Raw genomic sequence first — 27,545 nt, 5'->3', positions numbered from 1 at the left:
TGATTTCATTCACTTCCGGAAAGTATAAATTGCTACAATAGAATGCATTTATGTTATTTTAATGTTTTTCTGGTGTTTCTTTTTTTTTTAAATGATGAATTTAACTTTATTGAGTGGTACACTATTCATTTTCAAACTGAGCTGAGCGGATAAGATTTTTGACCAAAATTTATAGAAAGTGGCTACCCCGGTAATTGATTGGATTGAACTTTGACCCGACAACAAACTATCCACAGCTCGTGATACAGCCAGCAAAATCCAAAATTATGGCTTCGGTACTTCGTTGTGCAAATTCTTTGAAGACGTCTCTGACCAGAGGAAGGTTGTGTGCGCCTACCTCTGCTGCATTGACATCATGGTTAAGGTACCATTCATCAGAAGCCAAAGGCAAGACAGTCAGGATCGGCTGTGCATCGGGATTCTGGGGAGATACGGCCGTGTCAGGTAAGCTTAAATTTAATTTTAGAGACATGTTCAAGATGTTGGCATGTTATGTAATAGGTATGCCAGGTGAATTTAAATTTGCCATCAAACTGCATCATTTATATATCAAATTAAAGCCCTTGAGTAAAGAAAGCCAAAACTGAAAACCTTTTTGTCGACATAGCACTTTCCGTGGCAAAGTTACATCTTTTCAAAGATCGACTTTCATCAAAAAGATTCTGCTAGCAAAATTCCCCAAAACAGCATTACGGGGGTGTTTCTAGATCTTAGTCTCATGATGATAGCAGCTTTTTTTAATGAAACTGCTATCAAAATCCCTCTAAAATTCCATGTGTGAGTGTCTCATCACCATAAAAAATCATATATTTAGGTCAAGTGAAGTATAGAAAACATATTTATGTAGGTTTCCTTGACTGACCTGTTCTTGAAAAAAATTTTGCTGACTAGCAAATGTGTTAACTAAGGTTTGCCTGGCATACCTACATGTAACATTCCCATGAAAAATAGATTTTTGCCTCACCGATTTGAATTGATTGATCGGCTCGACGCTCTGGAAATGTAAGTAAACACTGTCACTGAGCTTTTTTTTTTTTTTTTGCGATTTCAATGAGAGAAGACGTGTTTTCACGACTCTGCTAAAACATGTAGCGGATAATAGCAAATCGATGAGCTGATGGGGCTTGCCACTGCGGCTGTTTATCATTAATATTGCATACTACTACTGTACTACTGTCGTTGACTATTTATATTATCAATTATTGTACACTGCTCTTACTAATTTGAAGGAATTGACATTGGAATTTACTAAGTAACTTGACAGTAAGTAAAATGGAAACTAACAAACTTGCCAAGAGTGTTGTTGATGCACTTGTTGTAAGCGATCAATTTCGAACAATGTTGAAGTCACTGTTATCAGAATCCTTAGACGAGAAACTCAAAATCTTAAGTGACAAAATGGATGTAATAAAGGCTGAAACCAATGAAAAGATGGAAGCGATGAAAGCAGACTACAATGAGAAGATTGAGAAGTTGAAAGGAGAATTGCACGATGCGCGTGTAGAACACGAGAAGCTTGAAAAATCACATGAAAAGCTGCGAGAGAACTCTAATAAGAACTGTAGCACATCTATAAACAATACTCTACTCAACCACCAAGGTATGAACTATTTAGAACAACAGTCCTTTCTTAATTCCATTCGGATAACAGGCGTCCCGAGTCACCTGTCAAGAAAGACCCAGAGACAGACAAGATCATACCAGAGGACGTGGTGGAAGTAGTCAAAAACATAGCCCAAAAAACGGGAGTAGAAACGTGAAGAAGATATAGACTATGCCAGGAGATTGCAAAATCCTAAACAACAGCAAAACACAGCAGCCCCGAGACCAATTGAGGTCAAGTTCACAAGAAATGTCATTAGGCAAAAGGTTATCTCATCACGAAAATCACTGAAGGGCACAGGAATTGGAATACATGAAATCCTCACAAAAACAAACCAAACAATATACAATGAGGCCAGAGACATGGCAAAACACGTTGAAAAAGCTAAATCAGTGTGGACATGGAATGGGGTATGCACAATTCTGGTGGAAGACGGGGGCAAGAAAATCAAATACAAAGTTTCAACTGTCGAGGAGATCAGGAAGATAGCTGACAGGCACTTATAATAGCGGAGTCGCTATGTACATCAATGAAAATTTAAATGCCACTGTCATGCCAATTGACAATCCAGACAATTTAGAAGTACTTTGGATTGAAGTCAAACCAACAAGACTTCCACGCAAGTATCTACATTGATATACTGTTGTGCATATTTTCCGGATAAAAAGCAAGCTTCCCAAATGCTTGATCATCTTCAGGCCGGACTAGATCAAACACGCATTAAACACCCTGATGCAGGTTTCTGCATTTTAGGAGATCTTAACCGCTTAGACATAAGTGCTTTTTGCAAGAACAATGATCTGAAACAAATTGTGGAGGTACCCACCAGAGGTCGTGCTACCCTTGATAAAATTCTGACTAATTTTTCGATTCACTACCTACCGCCATTTCACCGCTTGGTAAGAGTGATCACTCAGGAGTTGTTTGGCCTCCCCTTGCAAGTTCCAAATCTAGTCCCAACGCAACATCTAGACGCTGTGTTAGACCCATCAAGGACTCAGGAATTCGCGAGTTTGGACGTTGGGTTTCTAATCACTCGTGGACAGAGGTTACGGAGCCTGAAGGAACAGTTGAGAAGTGCAATGCTTTTTACAAGACTCTTCAGAAAGCATTAGATGAGTACTTTCCAACCAAAGTGATCAATCTTCATGTCAAGGATAAGCCTTGGATGACCCCGCTGTTAAAGAACTCATTCGAAGCGACAAGCAGCTTTTAACCCCAATAACCCCCCGCTGTGGAGATTCTACCGCAATAAAGTGACGAGAGCAATAATTAAGGCAAAACATGAGTTCTATCATGGCCGAGTCCAAAGACTCAAGAAGTCAAATCCCTCTGCAGTCTGCATGGTATCGTCAAATCAAAATCATGACTACACACAATAAGAATCAGCCAATGATTCAACCTCCCCCTGGTGTTGACGCGTCAAAACCTAAAATGGTTGCTGACAGTATTAATAGCCACTTTGTGTCGATAGGCAAGGATTTGACTCCTTTACAGTTTGAGACTCTTCCATCCTTCAGACCCACACCTCTATTGCCTACAATCAGTGAATGGGATGTGTTTAACAAGTTGCGTAAGATTGGTGCCAAGAAAGCTAGCGGTCCCGATGGTATACCGGCATCCATTATACGTGAATTCGCTTATGAGTTGAGCTCTCCCTTGGCCATCATCTTGAACTCCTCTTTTAAGTGCGGTATTGTGCCCCACCAGTGGAAGAAAGCTATAGTAGTCCCGATACCCAAGACTGCGCATCCAACCTGGGATAAACTGCGGCCAGTCTCGCTCACGGATCATTTTGCGAAAACCGCTGAATCATTCATAACTGACTGGCTCATGCAAGACATTGAGCCAATTCTTGACAGTAACCAGTTTGGCAACAGGAAAGGGCGCTCCACAACACATTATCTAGCAAAGTTACTTGATAACCTTCACATACATGCAGATAAGCCCAAGAATTTGAGCCGAATTGTGATCACTGACTTCAGTAAGGCTTATGATAGGGTGGACCATAACGTTGTCATTTCAAAAATGCTCCAAATGGGTGCGAGATCTGAACTGATTCCTTGGATTTGTGATTTTCTATCTTGTAGATCTCAATGTGTGAGGTACAAAATGTCACATCTGACTGGAAGCAATTAAACGGAGGTGTCCCACAGGGTACACTTGTGGGTCCTGCAGCATTTCTATGTCTGGTAAATGATGCAGTTAATGCACAGGACTCTCATGTTACGGGCGCTGAAATATGTTGATGACCTCACCATTGTAGAAAATTCACAAATAGGCAAAGAAAGTGTCATACAGGAGGACTTACACAGGTTTGTTACTTGGTCAGACAACAACAACATGTCTCTTAATGCAAAAAAATGTATGTCAATGACTGTTTGTTTTTCACAACAACAAGAGAGCCCATCTCCTCTTACTATAGCCAACCAACAACTGGCTGAAGTCAATGTTGTCAAAATCTTAGGTATCCAGATCAGCTCTGATCTCAAATGGGACACATACATAAGAGATGTTATAAAGCGAGCATCTAGCAGGTTATATATGCTCACTACGCTTAAACGGTTCAACCTTCCCGTTAGAGACATGATTTCTGTTTATGTAGGTTATGTTAGGCCACTGTTGAGTATGTCGTGCCAATATGGCACGGTGGTATCACAAGGAGCAATCTCTTGCAATTGAACGCATCCAAAAGCAGCGTGTAGAATTATTTTAGGTCTGACCAGACAGTCATCTTATGAGGAGGCGCTCCAAACTTGCGCACTTGAGAGACTCGCACAAAGAAGAGAAAAAATTTGTCTTGAATTTGCTCAAAAACTCATGGAATCCGATTCTTTTCGTGAATGGCTCCCTGAAGAAAGGGTGAAAATGCATGGCCGTGAGCTTAGAAATGGACACAAACTTACTCTTCCTAGGTGGCGCACAAATAGATACCGTGACAGCCCAATTCCTTACATGGTCAACCTGTTAAATAATGCTTAATAATTATATGCTATGGTATATGTCATTTGAACATTGTAATTTTAACTTATGTGCAATATTGCTCTTGTGTTTATTTATGCTTTAGATTGTATTACCAGCTCATTGGTATATGTTTTTGTCCGGGGACTAGGCCCCCTCTTTGCAAACTTTTCCTGGGGTCTTTTGTCCTCTCTTTTATAAGAAGACTTTTCCACCTTGGGATTTGGTTGCAGAGAGGGAGTTTGGCCCATTCGGTCTAATGTGTGTTACAATTTTGTTCTTTAATATCATATTTATTGCATGTTGTATATTGTATATTTTTATATGTGAGCTTCACAGCAATTCAGCTTTTAGCTGCGAGTGTGTTTGAATAAACCATGAATAATAATAATAATAAAAAAAATTATGTCTGAATTAGAAATGAAACTTTAACAGAAAAATATCTTATGTATATAGATACTCTTGTTGATGTATATATTAAATTGTTCAGTAAAAAATCCATTCGTGATTTATGAGGTCTAATTGACTCATAGTATACGTACATACAGAGGTTTCATGTAAAAACTTAAACAAACTATGCTTATGTTAATGTATTTATAATGAGAGAGTGACTTAAAGTTGTACATAGTTCTTTTTTTTCAAATGAACTCTGTACATCATATTATTTTCAGATTGGAAAACTGGCAAGCACGCCATTTTGTTTTCATATTTGAAAAGCAATACAATCATCATGCATGTAGAACTGTATAATAAAATATGTCTCACAAATGTAATTGTTAACTTGATTATATATCGATACATGTTCGATTCGTTAATAATTTGTTGACAAGCTTTGCGCTTATTTCAATAAAAGTGATCTACAACTTCGTGAAGCAAAATCAATAGTAGAAGAAGCTCAAGTAACCCGTTAAAAACTTCATACAATTTACTACTTGAATATGTTTAATATAATGGCTGCGGTGGCAACGCCTCAAAATCGGCTTAACCTTATAATCCGCACACTAGCAATCCTCATTATTTCATTTTATATAAACCTTTGATTTTTTAATCTATTTATATTTGTGTATATTTATATATTTTTCTATGTCTGTTTCTAATTTAAATACTCGTGATGTCTGTGTTGTGTGCTCGAAAATAGTAAAAAAATGCCACAAAGATATATCATGCCAAATGTGTACGGGATATGTGCACAAAAAATGTACAAAACTCAAGCCAAAACAACTAAAATGTCTAAATCCTAAGGAGTGGGTGTGCTCAAAGTGCTCAAACAACACTATTCCTGATTCTGATTTTGAAGAAGATGCAAATGACTTAAACGAGAATCCTCAATTTAATGTTACTGAGGTAGACCTAAAAAAATATGATAAAATGGTTTTTAATCCTATACGATTTGATTGTAATTCAACGGAAAAAAGATATAACGATGTAGTAAATGATGATACGGAAAGGAGTCATGAATGCTCATATGTTACCCCTGAACATTTTTCCTCAGATTCTAATTCTAGTATTGGCAAATTTAGTTTCCTAAATGTTAATATTAGAAGCCTATCAAAAAATTTCGAAAAGCTCAAAGAATGCATTAATATATTGAAAAATGACTTTAGTGTAATTGGGATATCAGAAACTCACCTTAAAGACAAACCAAATGACTTTTATAACATATCTGGGTATAAAGTAGAATATACAAATAGAATTGCAAGAGAGAAAGGTGGCGTATGCATGTATGTATCTGACAAAATTAATTATAAACTACGAAAAGATCTTTGTATTGCAAACTGTAATTACGAATCCTGTTTTATTGAAATTGAATGTAATAATGCTAAGAACATTGTAGTCGGAGTTGTATATAGAGCACATACGTCTATTGATGACTTCATGACAGATATTGAGCCCGTCTTTAAGAAACTGAAAACAGAAAAAAATCAGTTTATATCATGGGAGATTTTAACATTGACCTTTTAAAGGTAGATACCCATAGACCTACTCATGATTATCTTGAACTCATTTATTCCTATTCCTTATTACCTACGATATACAAACCAACACGGATTACTGAAACTACTGCAACAATAATTGATAATATTTTAACCAATGATGAAAATATTATTAAATCCTCCATAATAGTTACCGATATAACTGATCATTTACCAACTGTGTTAACAACTCGTAATACCCAAACTAGTCCATCTAATAATTCTAAAAGAATTTCTTACAAAAGGAATCACACTGACGATAATATTGCAAAATTTAAAAAGAGGTTATCAGAAGTTAAGTGGCAGGAAGTTCTTGATAACAACAATGTAGATGATGATTACAATAAGTTCCTAGAAACTTTTGATAAGTTATATAACGAATGCGTACCACTTAAGAAATGCACTAATAATAGAAAGAAGGAACCAATGTCTCCCTGGATCACAAAAGGCCTACTAAAAAGTATCAATAAGAAAAATAAATTATACAAACAATATCTTCACTCCCCAAGTCAAAATAGACTTCAAAAATTTAAAACTTATAAAAATGTATTAAACATGCTTATACGTAAAGCTAAAAGAAAATATTATTTCTTGAAATTCGAACATAGCAAGAATAATATGAAGCAAACATGGAATACAATAAATAATATTCTTGGACGAGGAAAGCAGAAATCTTCCCAGAATAAATTTAAGGATGGTCATGGCAACATATATACAAACTCTGACGATATATCAAATCAATTTAATGATTTTTTTGTAAATGTAGGCCCGGAACTTGCATCCAGTATTCAAGATTCCGACAAAAAATATTATGATTACCTTCATGATCCAAGATTTAGTAGCATGTACATGAGCCCAATTGTGGAAATGGATATTATAAAAATTATTGATAAATTTAACCAAAATAAAAGTGCTGGTAATGATAACATAGGAAATTTCATTATAAAAAGAGTAGCTAATGAAATCGTAAAACCTCTTACAAGCATATTTAATATGTCAATCTCAACAGGTATTGTTCCTGAAAAACTAAAAATAGCTAAGGTTATACCAATATACAAAAACAAGAAGCTGAAGTCTTCTCCAATTATAGACCAGTGTCACTTTTACCATGTTTTTCAAAGATTTTAGAAAGACTTGTATTTGATAAATGTGTTAACTATATAGATACTCACGAAATCCTTAATGACAAACAATTTGGATTTCGATCCAACCACTCTACCTATATGGCTATATTACAGCTGGTGGATAAAATTAATACAGCAGTGGACAAAAATAAAGCAACTATTGGAATTTTCTTAGACTTATCAAAAGCGTTTGATACAATTGACCACAAAATACTTCTTCATAAATTAGAGCATTATGGATTTCGTGGTGTGGTATTGGAATGGTTTACAAATTATCTAAGTAATAGAAAGCAATATGTATCCTACAACACGTGTGACTCACAACTTAAAGATATTGTATGTGGTGTTCCGCAAGGATCAATATTAGGTCCACTATTTTTATATTATATGTTAATGATATCACTAGTACCTCTAATATTCTGGATTTTATACTATTTGCTGATGATACCACTATCCTTTACTCGCATGAAAATATTGAGAATCAAACAAATGTCGTGAATGCTGAATTGAAAGAAGTAAGCAATTGGTTTAGAGCAAACAAGTTATCAGTAAATGCAAGCAAAACAAATTATATGTTATTAGGAACGCCTCATATGACATCAGTCAAAGTGCAGCAAGATTTAAACATCGCCCTAAACAACACACTATTGGACCGAGTGAAACATACCAAATTTTTAGGTGTCTTAATAGATGAAAACCTCACCTGAAATGTCATATTGACTGCGTTTCCAAAACTTTGTCGAGAAATATTGGTATCATGAACAAATTAAAACACTTTATTCCTGATCGAATATTATATACCTTATATTGTACTTTTATTTTGCCGTACCTCAATTATGGAATTCTAATCTGGGGGAATACATGTAAACTTTATTTAGATAAACTGACCAAACTCCAAAAATGGGCAATAAGAACAATTTCTAATAGTCATTATAGAAGTCATACCAGACCTTTATTTGCCAAATACAACATTTTAAATATAGAAGATATGTATTCTCTTGAACTTGGTGTATTTATGTACAAGAATTCCATACATGAGTTACCCAATTCATTTAATGAGTATTTTACAAAACGTTCTGACATCCATGACTACCAGACAAGACGAAATAATGATCTCCAGTTAACAAAAAATAAAAGAGTTTTTTTCCGACCATTCCATTCGAATGAGCGGGCCCATACTTTGGAACTCTCTAGATAAAAAAATTAAAGACTCAAAGTCCATAAAACATTTCCGCAAACACCTTAAACAAAAACTTATCGCTAAGTACAATTAGGCCATTCTCGAGCACTGTAATTTGTCATGTCTGTTAGTCATTTTTATTTATTTTTGTTGATTTCATAATCTTTGTTTTGTTTTTTCGTAAGGGAAAGGCAATTCTCAGGCCTTATTGGCCTTCCTGCCTTTTCCACCATATTGTGTTTCTTTATTTTTGATGTAGTTGTATATTTTTATATATGGAAATAAATGAATGAATGAATGAATGAATGAACATGCACGAGACGCGAGAATCGCTTTTTTTTGCGATCGACTATATAAATTCAGTTTAACATTCCCTAAATAAAAATGGAACCGGTAAGTGTATGTAGCTGGGATAAAAAGCTGTCCATATTCATATGAAAATTTTGAAGATACATAGACTCCCCCAAACACCTAAAAAAGTCTTTTTGTGGAAAAAAATGTACATCTTCAATACGAAAGGTCAAAATTTTCATATGATGGATGGCTTTTCCTCTCAACTATGTACACTTGACAATGACATATCATTAGATTTATAAAGTTTACATGTACCGTACTTGTACTTGACCGAATCTTGTATCACCAAAATGCTAGAAGATCTTCAGTGTCAAACTTTTCGTAAAAGACATGTGCACAGCAAAGTCATTATAATATCGCATCATCAGTGAGCTCGCAGCCATTCCATCCAACCCATTTTCTGATTATAGGTTGCATTAGGTACATTGCTGATCGAGATTGATGGGCAAACATGATGCATGCTGGGAATGAAAAGGTCTCAAAAGATAATAAAATGAACCCAAAAATACAGGTTAGTCTCATCCCCGCTCTGTATGTGCCACTATCAGAAACAGCACGACATAAACCGAATGATAAGGAGACTGATAATCTCTGTGACAACATTTTTGTGACCCTTTAGTGAATCTACTATACTAAAATAATGAGCGAAGTGTGTGTGTCTGTCTGTCCGGCTATGCGTTTCGCCGCGCTTTAACGCATCGATCTGATATTTCGGATATGGATAGGTATCGGGAAAAGCATGTCCTTTGTCTGGTCATCGGAGGTCAAGGTCAAAGGTCAAAATTTTGTCCGATCGGGCTCAAACTTGGTGGGTGGAATCCTTGATACGAGGGGAATGTATGCCCGAAATAAAATTGAGGTCAACAGCCATTACGGAGGGGTCAGATTTCAAACTTTGTCCAATCGGGCTCAAACTTGGTGGGTGGAATTCTTGATACGAGGGGAATGTATGCCCAAAATAAAATCGAGGTCAACCGAGGTCAAAAGTCATTACGGAGGGGTCAAATTTACCGGTAATTTACCACCATTTTTAATTTACCGGTAAATTAACAACACTGATCACTTTTACCTATCAATCGCTATCAGCAATATACCATGGTGTTAATTCAAATCAAGAATTCTTTCATCTCTAGCCCTGTAAAGGAGGAATTATAGCTCATTGATAGAACACTAGCACTGTCACCTTCAGAGCCTATTTTTATCTGTTTTGAGGTGAGCATTCTTATCCAGGCACAGCTAGTACTCTGTAGGTGACAGTGTAGTTATGCATGGTACTACATCGGTATTTCATAGGCATTACACTTTTTTTGTCTATTTGCAGCTCCTCAACTTGTACATCAAGGCAATATAGACTACCTTGTGTTTGATTACTTGGCTGAGATCACAATGTCACTCCTAGTAGCAGCTCAACAAAAGGCACCAGTAAGTGATATCAATAATACAATTGGATCAAACGTGACCGTGTATGTTTTGGTTTTTTTATATTTTACAAAAATGGAAAGTTCAACACATCCAGAAGTTACAGTCCAACCTCACCTTTTAAAATCTGGCCATGATGGGACCAAACATTGGCTGAATAAGTGACCATCCAGCCATGATGGGACCAAACATTGGCTTTTATAAATAAAAATCCGCCACAATAAAGCACTGGCTGGATAAGTGAAAATCCGGCCATAATGGGACCAAACCAATCCAGATTTAGTGATTTATTATTCTACCATTACTGTTCAAAGTGATGTAATTCAGACATCATTTGGCAGGGTTCGGTTTTTGCCGGCAAAAACCTGTTTTTGCCGGAAAAGTGGCAAAAACTGGCAAAAACTCACATATACTAGTAGTCAGTCAAGTATTAAAAAGTAACACAGAAAGCTCATAAACAGTAACAGTAATCATTTAAAACACATTTTTTTGTCTTATCAAGTCCTTAAAATGAAAACATTTTGAATTTGATATGACACTTATGCACTAAGCATGCTAAGTGCACCAGTGAGCAATGAAAATCCATACATTTAATTTCTTAAAATGTTACTTATAATTACCAAATCTTGCTGTATGAAATCTAGGAAATTATTTTGTGACTTAATAATTTGTTTTGAGATGAAAAAAGTGAAACATTTATCAGTTTTTAGTTTTTGCCATTTTGCCGGCAAAAACTGTTTTTGCCAAGTGGAAAAAAACCGCGGTTAAAACCACGGTTTTTTCCACCTGCGGCAAAAACCTGCGAACCCTGTCATTAGGTGAAAAAAAAGTTGTTTGGTTGTCTTCCACTGCCCACAACAAATTTAGTAAATGGGGAAACAAGTTTTACAGTACAAAATAATATCTAGGCCTACCCTAAATTCCTAAAAAATGGTGATTTCTCTGATTCGGAATTTTTATAATATACACATGTAGAGCGTAAATAATAAATTGGTACAATTACTGAATAGGGTGCAACTTGCTAGACTTGAGTCCAGTCCTCGCATTTACGGAGTTTAGGGTTAGGGTTGGGGTAGGGCAGTCTTGTAAGAAGACTAGCAGAGTTGCACCCTATTCGGCAATCGTTCCATATTATTAAGTGGAGTGGGTCATGAGCACATTTTGGAAAAGCTATTAGTTAATTCAAGATGGATCAACATCTTTTGTACCGGTACCACAAAAAGTATAACATATCAACTTTAATTCTTCACACAGAATATGGGCTATGCACCAGATTTTGTCCAAGCTGCCATGGCACCCCTACTAAAGGACATAAAGAAGAAAGGCATCCGTGTTGTTAGCAATGCTGGAGGCCTCAATCCGTCAGCATGTGTGCTAGCATTACAGGAAGCTGCAAAGAAGTCTGGGATTGATGACTTGAAAGTTGCCATGGTAACAGGAGATAATCTCATACAGAAGGTAGGATTTACACTTTACACCCAGACCAAAAATCCAAGTTTAAACAAGTTACTTCCATGATTATAACACATTAAAATATGAACAATATCTGTACAAATATCAACTCAGCTATTCAATTACTTCCAAGCCATAAAATAAGTTTGTTTCCCACAGGCAAAACACATTTTGTTAGAAATTGTACAGTTTTTTTTAACCACATTTCGTTCATTTAATTTCAATAATAATTTACAGTCTGTCCACATGGAAGTACAAACCAAATCTGGGGCATCGGGGGTCGATGCTTTGCGTCACACACGAACGCGATGCGACGCATAAAGAGCGTGGTGCGCTCGGCAAGTACTCGCGCAGCAGTTGGCGCGCCAAAGAAGCATTGCACTGAAATAATTATTCTCATACCTCCAGTTTCCAAGGTCTATTTACTTTGTACTTCTATATGGACAGACTGAACAGTATGTAAAGAAACAGTACAAAGAAAGCAGTGCAACTAGATTTCCATTTATTTTCCGCTTCTGATTTTCATTTATTTTAATTTTATTTACTTATAAATACAGAAAGATGAGATACTGCAATCAGGTGTGAGAGATCTAGACTCTGGCAGAGAAGCACCTCAAGGGTTAATCAGTATGAATGCTTATCTGGGGTAAGATGATAAACTATAGATCTAGAGTCAGCTAAGAGAGAAGCTCCTCAGTCTATTTATACAGTTTGCTTGTTTGTTTTGAGCCAAACAATACTGGTTTGGCCAAATTTTCTGACCATGAATTTGGATAATTACTCTTTATGTTACAAGATCAAATGATTTTGAAATATTATGGTCCAATTCTTCTGTATCATCCTCAAAATAAATAAGGTATGATTTATTATTATGCAATACTCTGTTTGCATAATGAGACTAAACACCCAGGGGGGTCACTCCCAATGTGGCATCTACACCATCCGCGATAATCAACTTTTGTAAAGCACCCTAAACAAGGATTTAACCCTTGACTAAAATGATACCCTAAACAGGGATTTTATGCCTTGCATCAAATTTCATACCCTAAATTTCATTTCCGCGTATTAGCAATTGCAATTTTGCTACCTTTTTTCCAATATTTCATGTTTTTGACACCCTAAACGCGTTACGCGCGTATCGTGCCTACCCACGAAAAACTACCCTTTTTACGCGTTTTCATTATCGCGGATGGTGTACACTACAGGCCACAATGGGAGTGACACCCCCCCCCCCGGGACTAAACATCACAAAACTGAAATAACTGACTTCTCCTATCTCATCTCATATTATCTTACCAGGGCAACACCAGTACTTGAAGCTTTGAATCAAGGAGCTGATATTGTAGTCACAGGAAGATTGGTGGACAGTGCTGTTGTATTGGGTCCTCTGATGCATGAGGTATTGGTTTTGTTGCTGTTTTATGAAACTATATATACTCAAATTCATTGGTTAAATTAAATTTGATCTGTTTAATAATAATAACATTTTATTAAAAATCACATTACATTAAAAATCCCAAGTCGTTGATAATATTACAAGCATGAATGCACTATTAATTAGAATATACAATATTAAACATTCTAGAAAATTTTCAAGCTAACCTGCTCCCAGAATTAATTTAACAGGCCAAATGCATGCAAAATATTGCAATTTTAATGCTCAAATGGAGTTAATTAAAAACAGACAAAAACGCACATTTGAAAGATTGGTCAGTTATGTCCCCACTCCCGGGTCTATAGTATGTCACTGATGTCAAGTTTTAAATGTTGCTCACAAATCCTTTTCTTTCAAGTCGGACATAATTTGATAACCCTGAATAAGTTCTAACATGAGAATTTTTACCTTCTCTTATTTCCTTGTTATAACATCTAGTTTGGTTGGAAACCTAGTGATTATGATTTGCTGGCTGCCGGGAGTCTTGCTGGCCATATAGTTGAATGTGGAGCCCAAGCAACAGGGGGAGTATTTACTGACTGGGAACAAGTAAATGGCTGGTATGTAGTTGAACATTTATAAAGATATATATCATACAAAATTAGCATATATAACCTAATTGGTGCTATTCCCTTATTAGTATCTATGGACTTTTGTCATTTTCACCTGTTAACTGTCACCTTTCAATCCACTTTTTGCTTAAGTTGATGGTCCAAAGGGTCATTAGCCTGAAAACTCAAAAGTATTATAAACCCTAATCTTTCCCCTAACCCTAAACTTCCCCCTAACTCTAACCCATAACCTAAGCCCTAATCCTAACCTTAAACCTAACCCTCTAATCCTAATTCTGGCCCTGTCCCTAACATTAATCCTAATCCTAACCCAAAGATCTTTTAGAAAGCTAGATGAGAATTAGTGTACATGTTCACGTAACCTCCTTCAACTCATTTGCTTAATTTTGGAGGTAGCGAATCGTATTCTTATTCGTTGAACTCTAAATTAGCATACTTTTGGAGGTTTCCATATTTGGGTTTACCTAATTAATTTTGAAGACAAGTTATTTGCTATCCATTATATCTCAGGTTTTTTCTTTTAAAAACAGCTGGAACTCGGTTTCACCTTCTTATTAAAATGTGTATGTTTGTTTACTATCCAGGGACAACATGGGATTCCCAATAGTAGAATGCACATCCGATGGACAATTTATTGTTACTAAACCACCAAAAACAGGAGGCCTTGTTTCCACGGCAACAGTTGCTGAGCAAATAGTATATGAAATTGGTGATCCAAGGAAGTATATGTTACCAGATGTCACATGTGATTTCAGTCAGGTTAACTTGAATCAAGTGGCAGGTAAATTAATTTAGTGCACAGGAGCACAATTATAATGAAAGACAGAGATAAAAAGAATTTATCGCATCTGACATCATCTATCAATCAAACTCGAGCACGGTTTGTTTACAAGTGTTGTGATGATGACTTGCTGAACGCGGCGGTATAACCGGGCCCCTTATTGTTAATTTTGCACCTTCAAACATACAAACCATCTCAAAAGTTAGGTCTTTATAGTCAAAAACTTTCTTTCGCGAAGGCACCATGTCAAAAATGCCTAGAAAAGTTGCTTTTTGCCTTGTAAAAGTACGTAATTTTTCGCCATTTTCTGCTATTCCTTTTCTCCGATCGGTACCAGATAAATCGGCCTTCCTTTTAAGCACTATTAACATGTGTAAACCAATCAAGGATCGTAATTGACAGTGACGTCAGATGCGATAAATTCTTTTTAACTCTGTCTTTCATTATAATTGTATACAGTTATTTTTCATATTGTCTGTGCACATCATAGCCAGGCCTTCTCAACTGATGGCACACGCACCACTTGTGTCGCTTGGAGTCAGTCGAAGTGGCGCACGGTAATTTTAATAATTTTTTCATATAAATCTTGAACAAAAACGCATTGAAAATACCCAATCTGGACCTGTAATAAACCCCCTTTAGCACCACTGCACCTTACCCGCTATGTATACGCTTTACCTCGCAAAGTCCTCCCTTGATATGTTGGAACTTCAAGCTCACTAAAATTTTCCAGTTGGCACTTCAAATAAAAACTGGTTGAGAAGGCCTGCCATAGGCCTATGTCCACATGTACTCCCAAAAAAATGTACTTGTTTCTCTTTGTAACAGCAAAGACATGATTTCTCCAAACCTTTGCCTATAACTAATATGGTGCAGGGAACCAGAAATAGCTGTGATGAGTAGATGGTCTGCAATCGTTTATTCGGAATTTTGACACTATTACATGCAAACAAACTGGTTTTTGTCTTTTGAAATTTTATACATATCTTCAGTTTCAGTGATTATTCAACCATTTCAGTCAATGGGCCAACTTTGTAGTAGTTTTTAAAAGTGATAATTGGTTTTAAGCAATTCATGTTGTTTTAAAGCTCCTAAACAGACATTTGTTTATTCATACTTTTGATATTTTACACATGTTCTATTTTCAGAAAACCAAGTGCATGTAAGTGGAGCTAAGGGTACACCACCAAGTGATGAGTTCAAGGTAAGAAATAAATGGGTGCCACCTAAGGGAACTGGGACAGTTGTGTCACCAGTTGCATCAGCAGACGTGTGCTGTAGAGCCTCAAGCTGGATCATGAATGCAAACCCAGGTGATACATAAATCTGCATTTTTACAGTATCCATCACTTATTTACTTTCAACAGTTGCGTACAGCGTAGTAAATCCTCTGCATATTGTGCACAGTGTTATTTGATGCATGCAAGTTGTGTAGTGTTGATTGTGTTCTTACCGATGATGTTGCTGTGACTGAATGTTGATATTTATCCAAGTAATGCACTTGAATCTTAGCACAGCAGCTGAAAGATCTATCCCATTATGCTTTGCGGTACCATAATAGAACTGCACTTGTCTTAGAAGATGTACAAAAAATCCCACACTTCAGCTTTTAACTATCAGCTTAAATCAGGGGTGCACAGACTTTCGTTTGACAAAATATCACCCCTAAAGCATTGTGAATCTATCCATAGCTATCAATATTTAAGGGACTCTTACATAATACTCTGTAGTTGCATAGCAATATGGGTTGATTGTGTAACAACATCCTGAACCTATGTAGTGACTTGTTCATGAAATCAGGCACAAACTGATCAATTGATGAATTTGTTATATCTCCTGCTCTTAGGTTAGTGGTACTTTTGCTGATGGATTCCGTTGTACAGCTGTGTGTAATATTGGTGGAGTAAAAGCTGCCTTGAAAGGACAAAAAACAGCAGAGAGTATTTTCAAAAGGTATGTAAACTTGATAGTTTGACTGAGAAATACCACAGAAATAGAGAAGAAGAATCAGAATGCACAGTGTGGCAAATGTATTAATATTTTTGGGGGTGGGGTGGGCGTGGGCAAGTAGATTTTTATACATAAATGATTATGTGATCTTGGAGTGAAAGGTCGGGGATGTCAGATATTTTTATTATTATTAATTTTTAACAGGTTATTTAACCTTTGGAGATCATTCAGCGTTGAAACACTGCTCTCACGTGATGTCCAGGGACAGTGTAAAGTGTACAAATAGCATGGCATTACCCTGGTAGGAACTGTCTGTCAGGTCTTTGTCATCCGCTGCACCTGCCCCACATTTCAAATGCAGTAGTGGAGTGAACGGATAATTGAATGTGAATTTTGCCCCACCAGGGATTGAATGTGGGACCTCCTGCATTCAAATACCTTAACCACCACTATGACCTTTTGGCCAGGGATCCCACCAGGTCCAAATATTCTGCAAATTTTGACAACTTTGGAGTCCCAAACAATTTTTGTGGTCTTTGGACACAAATTCTGACATGGTTATCACATTTTAGTCTCAAATGATGGGGTCCAGGTGGACCCAATAATTTTCAAAATTTGAAAAATATGGAGTCCCTCATGATGTTACTGTGCTTAAACACACCAAAATTCTGTGTAGCTGGAACCCTGCTTATGGCATTGAGACAACTTTACTCTTATTATAGTTCCAAGGTTCACTTAACAACAAGCAGAAATCATCAACTTTGCATTTCATGTTCATTTATTGTTCACAGATGCAGTAGAATGTTTAAAGTACTTGGATTTGAAGACTTTTCTAGAACACATCTCCAGGTAATTTTTGTGAAAAAATATTACTTATTAAATTAAAACCCAGAAAAGACAAGCTATTGTTTTCTTGTCTTGTTGGACTTTCTGTCAAAATTTGATGATGAATTTAATATCTTCCTATATTGTGCTGATCAGTAAGGTACAGCTTAGACCCAGGGTCTATGGATACAGTAAACCTGAATTACACTTGATCAGAAAGTGAATCTGTGTATTCTTCCATTTCCAGATTGTCGAGCCAATCGATCCGTATCTATGATTGAGTCTTTCGTCTCAGTGGTCATTTATGAAGTGTCACCCAATTCAGAAACATTATCTCTTGCATTATAATCTACAATTGCAAATTATATATTTCTATATGGTGCACCTAAGAAATAAAGGTACTTGTCAGTATTGAAATACTATTCATAACCTCATTAATATACGCGAAGCCTGTAATCCAATCAAAAGAAATTGATTGCCTGACCGCGCACTAATTGCGAGGTCATTAATAACTCATAATGACTCGGACGCGCAACAATGACTTCTGCGCGCGCGTGCGTGTATAAGCTACACGTTATGGCAACGCACACGCCTACGCGATGCCGTCGCGCTTCTGTGATTGGTAGCTCTTGTTGTCGGCGCGAATGTTATATTCGCCTGGTTGATTTTTTTGTAGGGTAGGTTACAACAATGATTAAAACTGGTTATATTTAACAGCGTTTTATGGCATAAAATAACATAAAATGCCATTTTGATTTGTTCAAAATATTAGATACAACGGTAATGAATGACAATAATAACTTTGCACCATCTATTTTGAGGTCATTGTGTGAAATTGTCGGGATTTGTTTTGGGCCTCGGTATTTTTCGGAAAAATACCTCAGCCCAAAACAAAACCCTCCGATTTCACACAATGACCTCAAAATAGATGGTGCGCAGTTATTATTGTCTAATCAGTGTCCACTGTCAATGCATGCTTGATAGCTTCTAGCACCAAGCCAAATATAGAGCCTTACCACATTGTGAAAGTGGTTATAATAATCCAGGTAGATGTAGATTCACACCTTAAATATGTTTTCAGATGTTAGGTACAGAGAGTACATATGGACCTCATGCAAACCCAGTGTGTGCTGAAGCTAGAGAAACTGTAGTTTGGATGTCTGTAGAACACAAGCAACGTAAGGCACTTGAGCTCTTCTCTAGGGAGATAGCTCCAGCTGGAACTGGCATGGGTGAGTTAAATTGAATGTATTTAAACTTGGCATTAACCATTAGTAGTGCACTCCACATGGGATATATTATAGGTCTAGTCAGAACAGATTGACATGACCAATGGAATCATACAATGGAATCAGTCCAGGAAAACATGAGAATTTTCTAGAAAAAATATTTCAAATTTTCTCCCAAGAGATTAACATATCCCACAATGTCTTTCTCAGTCTGGGAAAGCAAAACGTTTCTTCCCAAAAACTATTCCTTGCACAGATTTGCTTTGTGGTTTGTCGTGTGCAATGAGCGCAATAATGAAACTACATCAAGAACACTACCACGTTTCAAGTTGCTAACACCATTTCAAGACAAAACCATCAGGAAAAGAGCAAAATGTTATCGTGAATCATTTTAAAAACACCACTTCAACTTAAAATGTTTTGTACTGGAGGAGCAGGAACCGGAAAATCGTTCTTACTTAGAACTATAGTACAATGAACTCTCACACACATTGCTAAAAACATTACGTCAAAAATTTACAGGTATACATACCATTGTAATAGACAAAATTTCAATAATCACCCATGCCTATGTCAGCTGATCACAAACACTTTTCACATAATACATAAACGCCTATGTAGTATAGCCAATAAAAATATTCCATTTGGAGGATACAACATCATTCTTTTTGGAGACTTTTGGCAAAATTTTATGGCCTCTATTTACACCACATTTTTTACATGTAAACCACTGGCAGTCTGGCAATAACATGTTCATTCGTACACTAAATAACATCTGCTTGGGAATTATAAAGGAACAGGCAATCAGGCATACAACTTCTGAAATCACGCCTTCACACTTGTACATCTGATTATATACGAATGAAATCATTTTTCCATATATTTCCAACCCATGAAGAGGTCCGTCAGCACAACATGAGGCAACAAAGTGAACTATGCTTGAACTTTCATACCCAAACTGCAACTCATAACTATTCATCCTTTGACATCAACCCAGGAGGACAAGTTCCAAACGAAAGCAAACACAAAGATGATAGAAATGCTGGGGGACTACTACATGCTTTACATATTTCAATTGGGACTCGTGTCATGCTACTTCGGAATCTACTCACAGAAGGTCTAGTCAAAATAGCAATGGGCACTGTTCAACAACTAAAATTTGAAAAAGACGATCTTGTAGAAATCCTTGTTAAATTTGACGATTTTGGTGTAGGCAAAGGCTTCCATGACCCAAATCAAAACTGCAGCGTACCAATCAAAAAATACACCCAAGAGAGGAAGATATATAAATAGAATCCAATTTCCACTCATACCATGTTGGGCAACTACAGTACACAAAATGCACGGGTTATCACTTTCAAATGCAGTCATATCAATAGGGCCTAGCATATTTCAAGCAGGACAAGCTTACGTAGCACTCAGCCGACTTAAAACACTCACAGGCCTATATACTTGACCTGTGTCCACAACGTACAGTAAGGCAAAAAATTAAGGTACCAGTTGTATTTCACCTCTACATATCCTATATAAAGACAAATATGTCAAAATTAAAACAAGCAGCTAATACCTGTACTCTTTAGCTCTGAAGATCCTATTTGCTGAAATTGGTTGAGAATTAAAGAAACAGTGATCTAAAACCTAATGAAGAAACAAACTAAAAAGTTGCACTTTTGTGTTCTAATCAATGAAAGCACAATGCTAGTTTTGGCATGTTATGTTAAGTTAGGTATTTTGACATAGAGCAAGATCCTGAACACAGTTGGGTATATAAACATGTGACACTTTAGCTGTTCTCAAGGTATTATAGATTGTTCCTAACCACAGCAGCAGTGGGTGAGTAGTAGCTCGAGATACTCTAGCTAAAATACAGGTTTACATTTACTATCTTACATTTTCTTGCTGTATTTCAGCTAGAGCTCCAAACGACAAGCTTCCGGGTTTTTTTGGAGAACAATACTGTTACGTAAGATGAAGAAGAAACCCGCCTCGGAGCCCGCCCTACTCATTATTTCATTGTACTTATTGCAATTTGCCTCCACACATTACGTAATCAACACAAAGCTTTTGTGAGGATTAGTGAGTGGATAAGAAATTGACAGCGGAGGATACGAAGGACACGCCGATTGCTAGTTGTCAATCATGAATTGCCGCAACGTTTTAATATTTTACTGCATGGCATTCCGCAAGCACCAAGACAAATTATGCCGTATTTTTCCCAAGATCATCTCATATGAAGTAAGCTGAATGCGATCTGTACTTTTGTAACATTCCGATTCATCTATTATCGGCGAATTTGCTTGAAAACACGTGAGTTCATGTTGTGTAAACATAATTAGCATAGACACAAATGAAATTACGATGCAATACAATGCAATTTGAATGCGCAGCAGATCTATAGAAATAACGTTGCCCGGTTTTATGCAGAATTAGACCCTGTCTGGTGAGTAGAGTATTTTAACATACAGTTCACTTGAACACACTCATTTGATTGTTTTGGAGAAAATAGTAACTGTAATGGATTCCTCATAATACTTGTTTGTGTTGTGATTTCAGCGCCTGGCTTATGTGGCATTGTTGGAGGGCGCCCTCGTGTATCACCTATCTTCAAACTCTTCTCATTCCTGTATCCCAAATCTAATGTTGAAGTAAGTATTCCTTTTTATTATTATAAGTACCGTAAGCAATACTTTTAAAGGGGTATTTTCAGTTGACATTAAAGGCATAATTACATATCACAGCACCCCATTGGCAATTGTGTTGTAACATTAAACAGCCGGAAAATACAAATTAGACGACATCTTTGTAAAACGACCGAATCTGCAAGAAAGACATGCACACGGACATTTTGTAGTCCTAGGTTTCTGAAGATATAAAATTCTTAATCTTTTAAGGGTAAGATTTTGGTTGAGATTGTGGCTCACAAAGTGCTCCTTTTATGTAAATGGAGATACTTATGACATTCTCAAAACTTTGTCTGTGTTAATGGAAGGGTTAGTTTGTAATTACATATGTATTTAAGCTTGTAATTCCTGAAAGTGACTTGTGTTTTATTTTATTTTCTTGACTTCTACACTTTCTGGTATCAATATTTGCAAGAGGTTGAACTGGTCTGGGCCTTGGCTCTATCTAAAAATGACTGCTTGTCAGTATCTGACCACCTCATTATTGAAATTGCAAAAACAATTAAATTTTTGTGTACAATTAAAGGAGTATTTCGTGATCCTAGCATCCTCTTTTTATGACATTTTTCAGTAGATATCCACAAAAAAAGCTTATTCCCAAAATTTGAGTTGATTCTAATTTTGCATTTGCGAGTTATACATTATTTTGTGTATTACACTGCTCCATAGATAATGTGTTGTAATTTTGTTCTGGTATACCAGAACGAAATTCAAATTTCACAACGAATTAATCTGCAAGAAATTTTGTGTACATAAACATTATGTAGCCAGAGGTTTCCAGTGATATAAAAATCTCACCTTTTTTTGAGAAAAGTGGGAGGGGGGATGATGCTGTTGATCACGAAATGCCCTTTTAAATACTGGTTAAGCTTAAATGTTTTTCAAATGTTGGGTAATTATTTGTTAACATTTTCTCATCATACAAATGGGTGAATGCACTTTTTCTTCTTCTTTTTGGAAATGATGCTTAAAAAACTTTTAAAATCACAAAAAATCTGTAAAAAATTGTGACTTTTTTTTACTCCCTTCACTCATGTTCTTTCAGCCAAAATTCAATAAATTGTTGCCAAAAAGCAGCTGATTTTATATGCAAACTTAAAAACAAAACACAAAGGGTCAATTCAGCATGTTGAACAGGCTTTCCCCCTGTTGCCTAATGCCTGTTTTTATTTGGCATATTATTTTGAAGATATTTTATATTGTTACAACTATGTAACTATGTAATTTTTATGTATTTTTTCCTTTTATTTCATTACTTCACACCTGATGCTCAAGGTCAAAGTTCACATGGATGATAATGAACAACTTATACCAACTACCTCATCACCTAGTGGACAGATTGTTAATGAAGAAGCGCCCTCTATCTCTGAGTCAGATTCTGCTGTTAAGTCAGGAAATAGTAGCTACACATTAGAACAGTTAGCCTATGCCAGAAGTGGTGATAAAGCCGACACATCTAATATAGGTGAGTGTACTGGTGTGTTAAGAAACAAAATGGTCTAATAGACCAGTACCCATGCAACCCTACAAACCAAAACGATCTTAAATTATAGGGAATGGAGAAGTTTATAAAACAATTCGTTTCATAAGTCATTTATCTTGAAAGTTTTCTCAATTGATATCTCACATTTGTATTAAAATCACTTTTGTAAGTCATCAGCCTTGATAATAGTGCAATTGATTTCAGTTTACATGCACTACAATTGTGCAAATCATGTTAAAGTTGTCATATTTCGCAGATGAATAGTACTTAGCCTATAATGATAAGTGCTATAAGTACTGTATCTCTGCCAAATATGGCTAAATTTAACATGATTTGCACAATGGTTATGGGAATTTATTGGACTATAAGCTTTCTCAATTGACATGTCACATATTATTTAACAATTCTCTTTTAATAAGATCTTATCCTTGAAATGCTTCCTGTAGTCACATCTCATTATTGTATCGTAAAATTTAAACAAAATATGCAACGGAAAGAGCCATCATTCAATTTGCATACAATGGCACAGTTTAAGTGCTTGGTAATTTGCCCCATTAAAAAAAGAGGTATTTGCCCCATTAATAAAAAGGTTTTTGTAATTTATTCCTGTTTAATCTAAGAACACAGTAGAGAGCTGCCAATCAAATTGGCAATTTAACAAAATAAAGAAGTCATAACACATGTTAAAACTATAGTGGGAATTCCAATTGAATGAACGCACTCAACACAGCTTTCAATAGCGTGACAAGTTTTGGCATACACTGCGCGATATGCGACTGCGTGAGTAACACAGAAGTGAATCAACCATGCCAACACACTCGTGATTGGTTAGCATTGTATCCAAGGTCGTGTGTTCGCATTGTAGTTTGAAATATGCAATATACGGTTGGGGTTGGATCGAGTACAGCTGTTGAAAGCTGCATTCATTCAATTGGAATTCCTACTATAGGTTTATGCCGTTTTTCACAATTGAGATGTTTGATGCATCCAATCCCATCAATGTACCTTGTGTCTAGCAAGTCTAACCTAACAATAGGTAAACTCTGTTTCAAAAACTATTATCATATGCAATACAATAGATTCAAACTGGACATGTAGATATATTTTGTTCCTCTCTTTGTGACAATAATTTCCAAGTATTGTATTCTTCTTTGTGTAGGTGTTGTGGCAAGACATCCCTCTTATGTGCCTTATATCAGGAATGCCCTCACAGAAGATGTGGTCAGGAAATACTTACAACATATACTGGAAGATAACTCACAAGTTACAAGGTAAATCAACAGAGTTGGGCTATTCCTGTTGAAATCCATACACCCCTATGGAAGATTTGACCTTAATCTTCCACACCTGTAGGGAGTATGAATTGTAAATGGAGTTACTTGAATGGGTGAATTTGTTTGAAATCTATACTCCAGTCTGTGGTAGATTAAGGACATGTCTTCCAAAGGGGTGTATGGATTTCATCTGGAATAGCCCTATATTGTAACTTCTAGTGGCATATGGGGCAACATTTCCAAGGAGGTAAAATTGCAAATCATCCAACTGACCATACTGATATTACTGTGCTGGGATTATGAATGCACAAATCTGAAACCAGCCAAAAGGAAGGTGCTTATTTCAAATTTTGGTCAATTGTGTCATGATATTTCAAGCCAGAGAGGTAACCAATGTCTGGCCTGTAAAACTTCAATATCGGGCCACTCTGAAACTGTCACTTAGTATGAAAAGTATTGAAACATTTAACAGATTAAGAATCTATTCATTGAAACATAATTTGATAAGATTTTATAAGATTCCTACCCTAAAGTCATTCGGTAGTGCCATAAAGATTTCTAATAGATCTTGAGACACTTCAAGGATACAATGTCTTATGTATCAATGTTGTCATATGAATGACTGATTTATTTTAAAACAGTTGAACCATCATGTTTACCCTGGCTATTTTCCATTTTCTATAATTTCTTTGTACACAGATATGAACTACCTGGAATCCATGGCTTCAATTTTGTATTAACACATGCTCTAGGTGGTGGTGGTGTGGCCTCATTAAGGAGTGATCCTCAGGTAAAATTGACCAAATCAATTGGGAGACACAGAATGTGAAAGTGATGTGCATACACAAAACCTGTCAACAATATACAGGGTTGTGAGAGTTCCTCTTTTCAGCTGATTTCCTCCTTTTTTGGCAAAATTTACATGTTTTTTTCCAACCCATATTTGGCATTTTTACCCCAATTTCACACTGTTTTCAGCCTTTAAATTTTCAACATATTTGTTCTGTGGCCTCTCAAACCCCTGAATAACAGAAACTCTTGAGGAAACTTGATTTCTCTGAACACAAAAGTTAACATCACTCTTACATCTCACATCTTTGGAAGATGATCAGTACAACCTCACAATTTTATATATGAGAGCTCAAGAGCCAGAACACTTGGCTTGATCAACCAATGAGCTCCATATACTTTTTGAGTCAGCGGGCCATTTAGAACTGTATATTTACACAACTATGTCAATTGAGTTTCTTGCATTGATGGGGCTTTTAAAATGGGGAAACAGATTAGGGGAGTTGGTCAGGCGTCGCTTTGCACCAATGAGGTCTCCAAATGAGCTTGGCTCATTCCAGAAGGTGTTATGTGCATTTGGTTTCTGCCTATACTTGTACTTTAGACAATAGTCTCCTATATTGATTATGATAAATGAAGGTATTGCAAAGTATGCAAATGATAAGAGTAACAGATGCCTGCATCAATTTTTTCTTGTCTTATTAAAAAAGATTTGAACTATTTCTTTTGATTTAATTATATTTAATGTATTGCTTGCTTTTACTTGTATTCATTTGTTTTTATTGCATTGTTAGTTGATTGAAAAATCTCCCTACAAAATCAGGTTTGACACTTTGCCATGTTCTTTTCTTTCCTCATTTTTAGGGCAAAGGTCTAGCTCAGATGTTGCTGAGCATTAAACTAGAGAGCCTGCCAGATGATCTCTTACAATGAGAAGAACCAGCAGCAGACTAATGCATTCAATTGGGAATATCAGAGGGCCAAAACCATTCAGAATCATTGACAGTGATTTAGTATTCATTCAAAGAATTGAGACCATGATTGTTTGCATATGACTGTAATTAATAACAATCATGCGTAATGAGTTTATTTATACATAAATACAGTGATGGTATTTGGTAATGGTATTTATCAAAATACAAACAAGAAAATGAAATTTAACAACTTATTAGGAGATTTGGATGGATTCCTGGCTCTCAACGAATCATGATTCCTGGCTCTCAACTAGTCGCCTGGATATATCAAAAAATAATATGATAATTTCTCCAGCTGATTCATTACTCACAAGCATTCAGCTGGTAGAATTGGATCAGTTTGCTCTTCATGCATGCTTGGATCTCACATAATGGATCTAATGCGGGAAAGACAAGTCACTGATGAAGATATTTTTAAATAATGTTTAACAATTTAATAACAATTGTTTTCTATTATGTGACACGATCTGGTCTATGGCAGGCCAAAGGCAGCAAATTTGAAATTGCGATAAAGGCAGAAATATGGAGTAAAAAACAATCAAATACATAAGCAAGTAGACATCACAAAATTTAGAACCAAGTATGCTAGACCTTTGGTGTTTTCAGTATATGATAGGCTTATTGTTTGTACAAGGTAATACTTATTGTAATTCAATTTTCAAAAATGCCCCCTTTGGCCTCAATATGGACTAGATTGTGTCACATATATTCCCCTCCACTCTTAATTTCACAACCTGTGCAATAAAGTACTGGGTACTGTTTGGAATAAATATATTTTATTTCTTGATTTGTAAATAATGATTATTGTTAGAAAAAAAAAACGAGAATACGTTATGTGACATGATCATGAATACTATGTTCAGATTGCTTGGCATCTAAGGAACTGACAGTGCTAATTTATGTGATTTTCATTTTCAGGACTGGGCCAAAGTATTTAATGGAAAAAAAAGGTGAACTGATTTTTGCCAAATGAACCAATTTATAATAGTGTCACATATTATTTTATATTTCTATACTTTGATATATTTTTACTTGCAAAAATCCTTCAGGGACCAACTTGTGTTTAAGTTTTCATTAACTCATGAAGGGATTGAAAGTTTTTGTGTAGCATGTGGCATGCAGGCTATTGTATTGGTGTAAATAGACGATTATCACAAATGCTTTGTGTTGGCATTAACTAAGACTGGCATTTTAAAAGGACAGTGTGGGTGCTGGATAATTGAATTGTACAGTCCCTAATTGTGGCATAGTGTCTAGCATGTAAAGTAAATGCAGCACTGGTGTTTGATGATGAAGTCTTAATTCTTGTACAAAACATTATGGGAAATCCAAAACTGGTCTACAGTTTGATCAGCTCATAATCGGCAGAAATTGTTAGGCTTTTATCACTACGCCGAAAAGTAGACCCACATTAAAAGTGTCATAGTTGACCCGTCTGGTCTCTGTTGTGCTTGTTAACGCAAATAAACAACATATTGGACTTGAA

The 27,545-nt window shown here is 36.1% G+C and overlaps 1 protein-coding gene across 1 annotated transcript; it reads left to right on the top strand.

Moving 5' to 3' along the window:
- The first annotated feature begins 216 nt into the window (after positions 1-216).
- Positions 217-27,339, top strand: LOC140161347 (uncharacterized). Its single transcript, XM_072184831.1, has 16 exons — positions 217-444; positions 10,517-10,617; positions 11,869-12,072; positions 12,624-12,712; positions 13,366-13,465; positions 13,940-14,061; positions 14,658-14,854; positions 16,003-16,058; positions 16,701-16,807; positions 17,596-17,653; positions 18,711-18,861; positions 21,412-21,503; positions 22,815-23,004; positions 24,182-24,293; positions 24,996-25,086; positions 25,950-27,339. The coding sequence occupies exons 1-16, from the start codon at positions 267-269 to the stop codon at positions 26,016-26,018; spliced, it is 1,917 nt and encodes a 638-aa protein (XP_072040932.1). The 5' UTR covers positions 217-266; the 3' UTR covers positions 26,019-27,339.
- The last annotated feature ends 206 nt before the right edge of the window (positions 27,340-27,545 follow it).

Source organism: Amphiura filiformis, chromosome 9 (assembly GCF_039555335.1).
Source record: "Amphiura filiformis chromosome 9, Afil_fr2py, whole genome shotgun sequence".
Lineage (NCBI taxonomy): Eukaryota > Metazoa > Echinodermata > Ophiuroidea > Amphilepidida > Amphiuridae > Amphiura > Amphiura filiformis.
The sequence above is the reverse complement of the archived record's forward strand: the minus strand, read 5'-3'. Positions and strand labels throughout refer to the sequence as shown.

Bases quoted from the DNA above. Each gene is read 5' to 3' on its own strand.
- LOC140161347 (XM_072184831.1), top strand. From the start codon at position 267: ATGGCTTCGGTACTTCGTTGTGCAAATTCTTTGAAGACGTCTCTGACC. The intron at 13,466-13,939 runs GTATTGGTTTTG...TATAACATCTAG, and splicing joins TGGGTCCTCTGATGCATGAG to TTTGGTTGGAAACCTAGTGA. The intron at 16,808-17,595 runs GTATGTAAACTT...TATTGTTCACAG, and splicing joins GCAGAGAGTATTTTCAAAAG to ATGCAGTAGAATGTTTAAAG.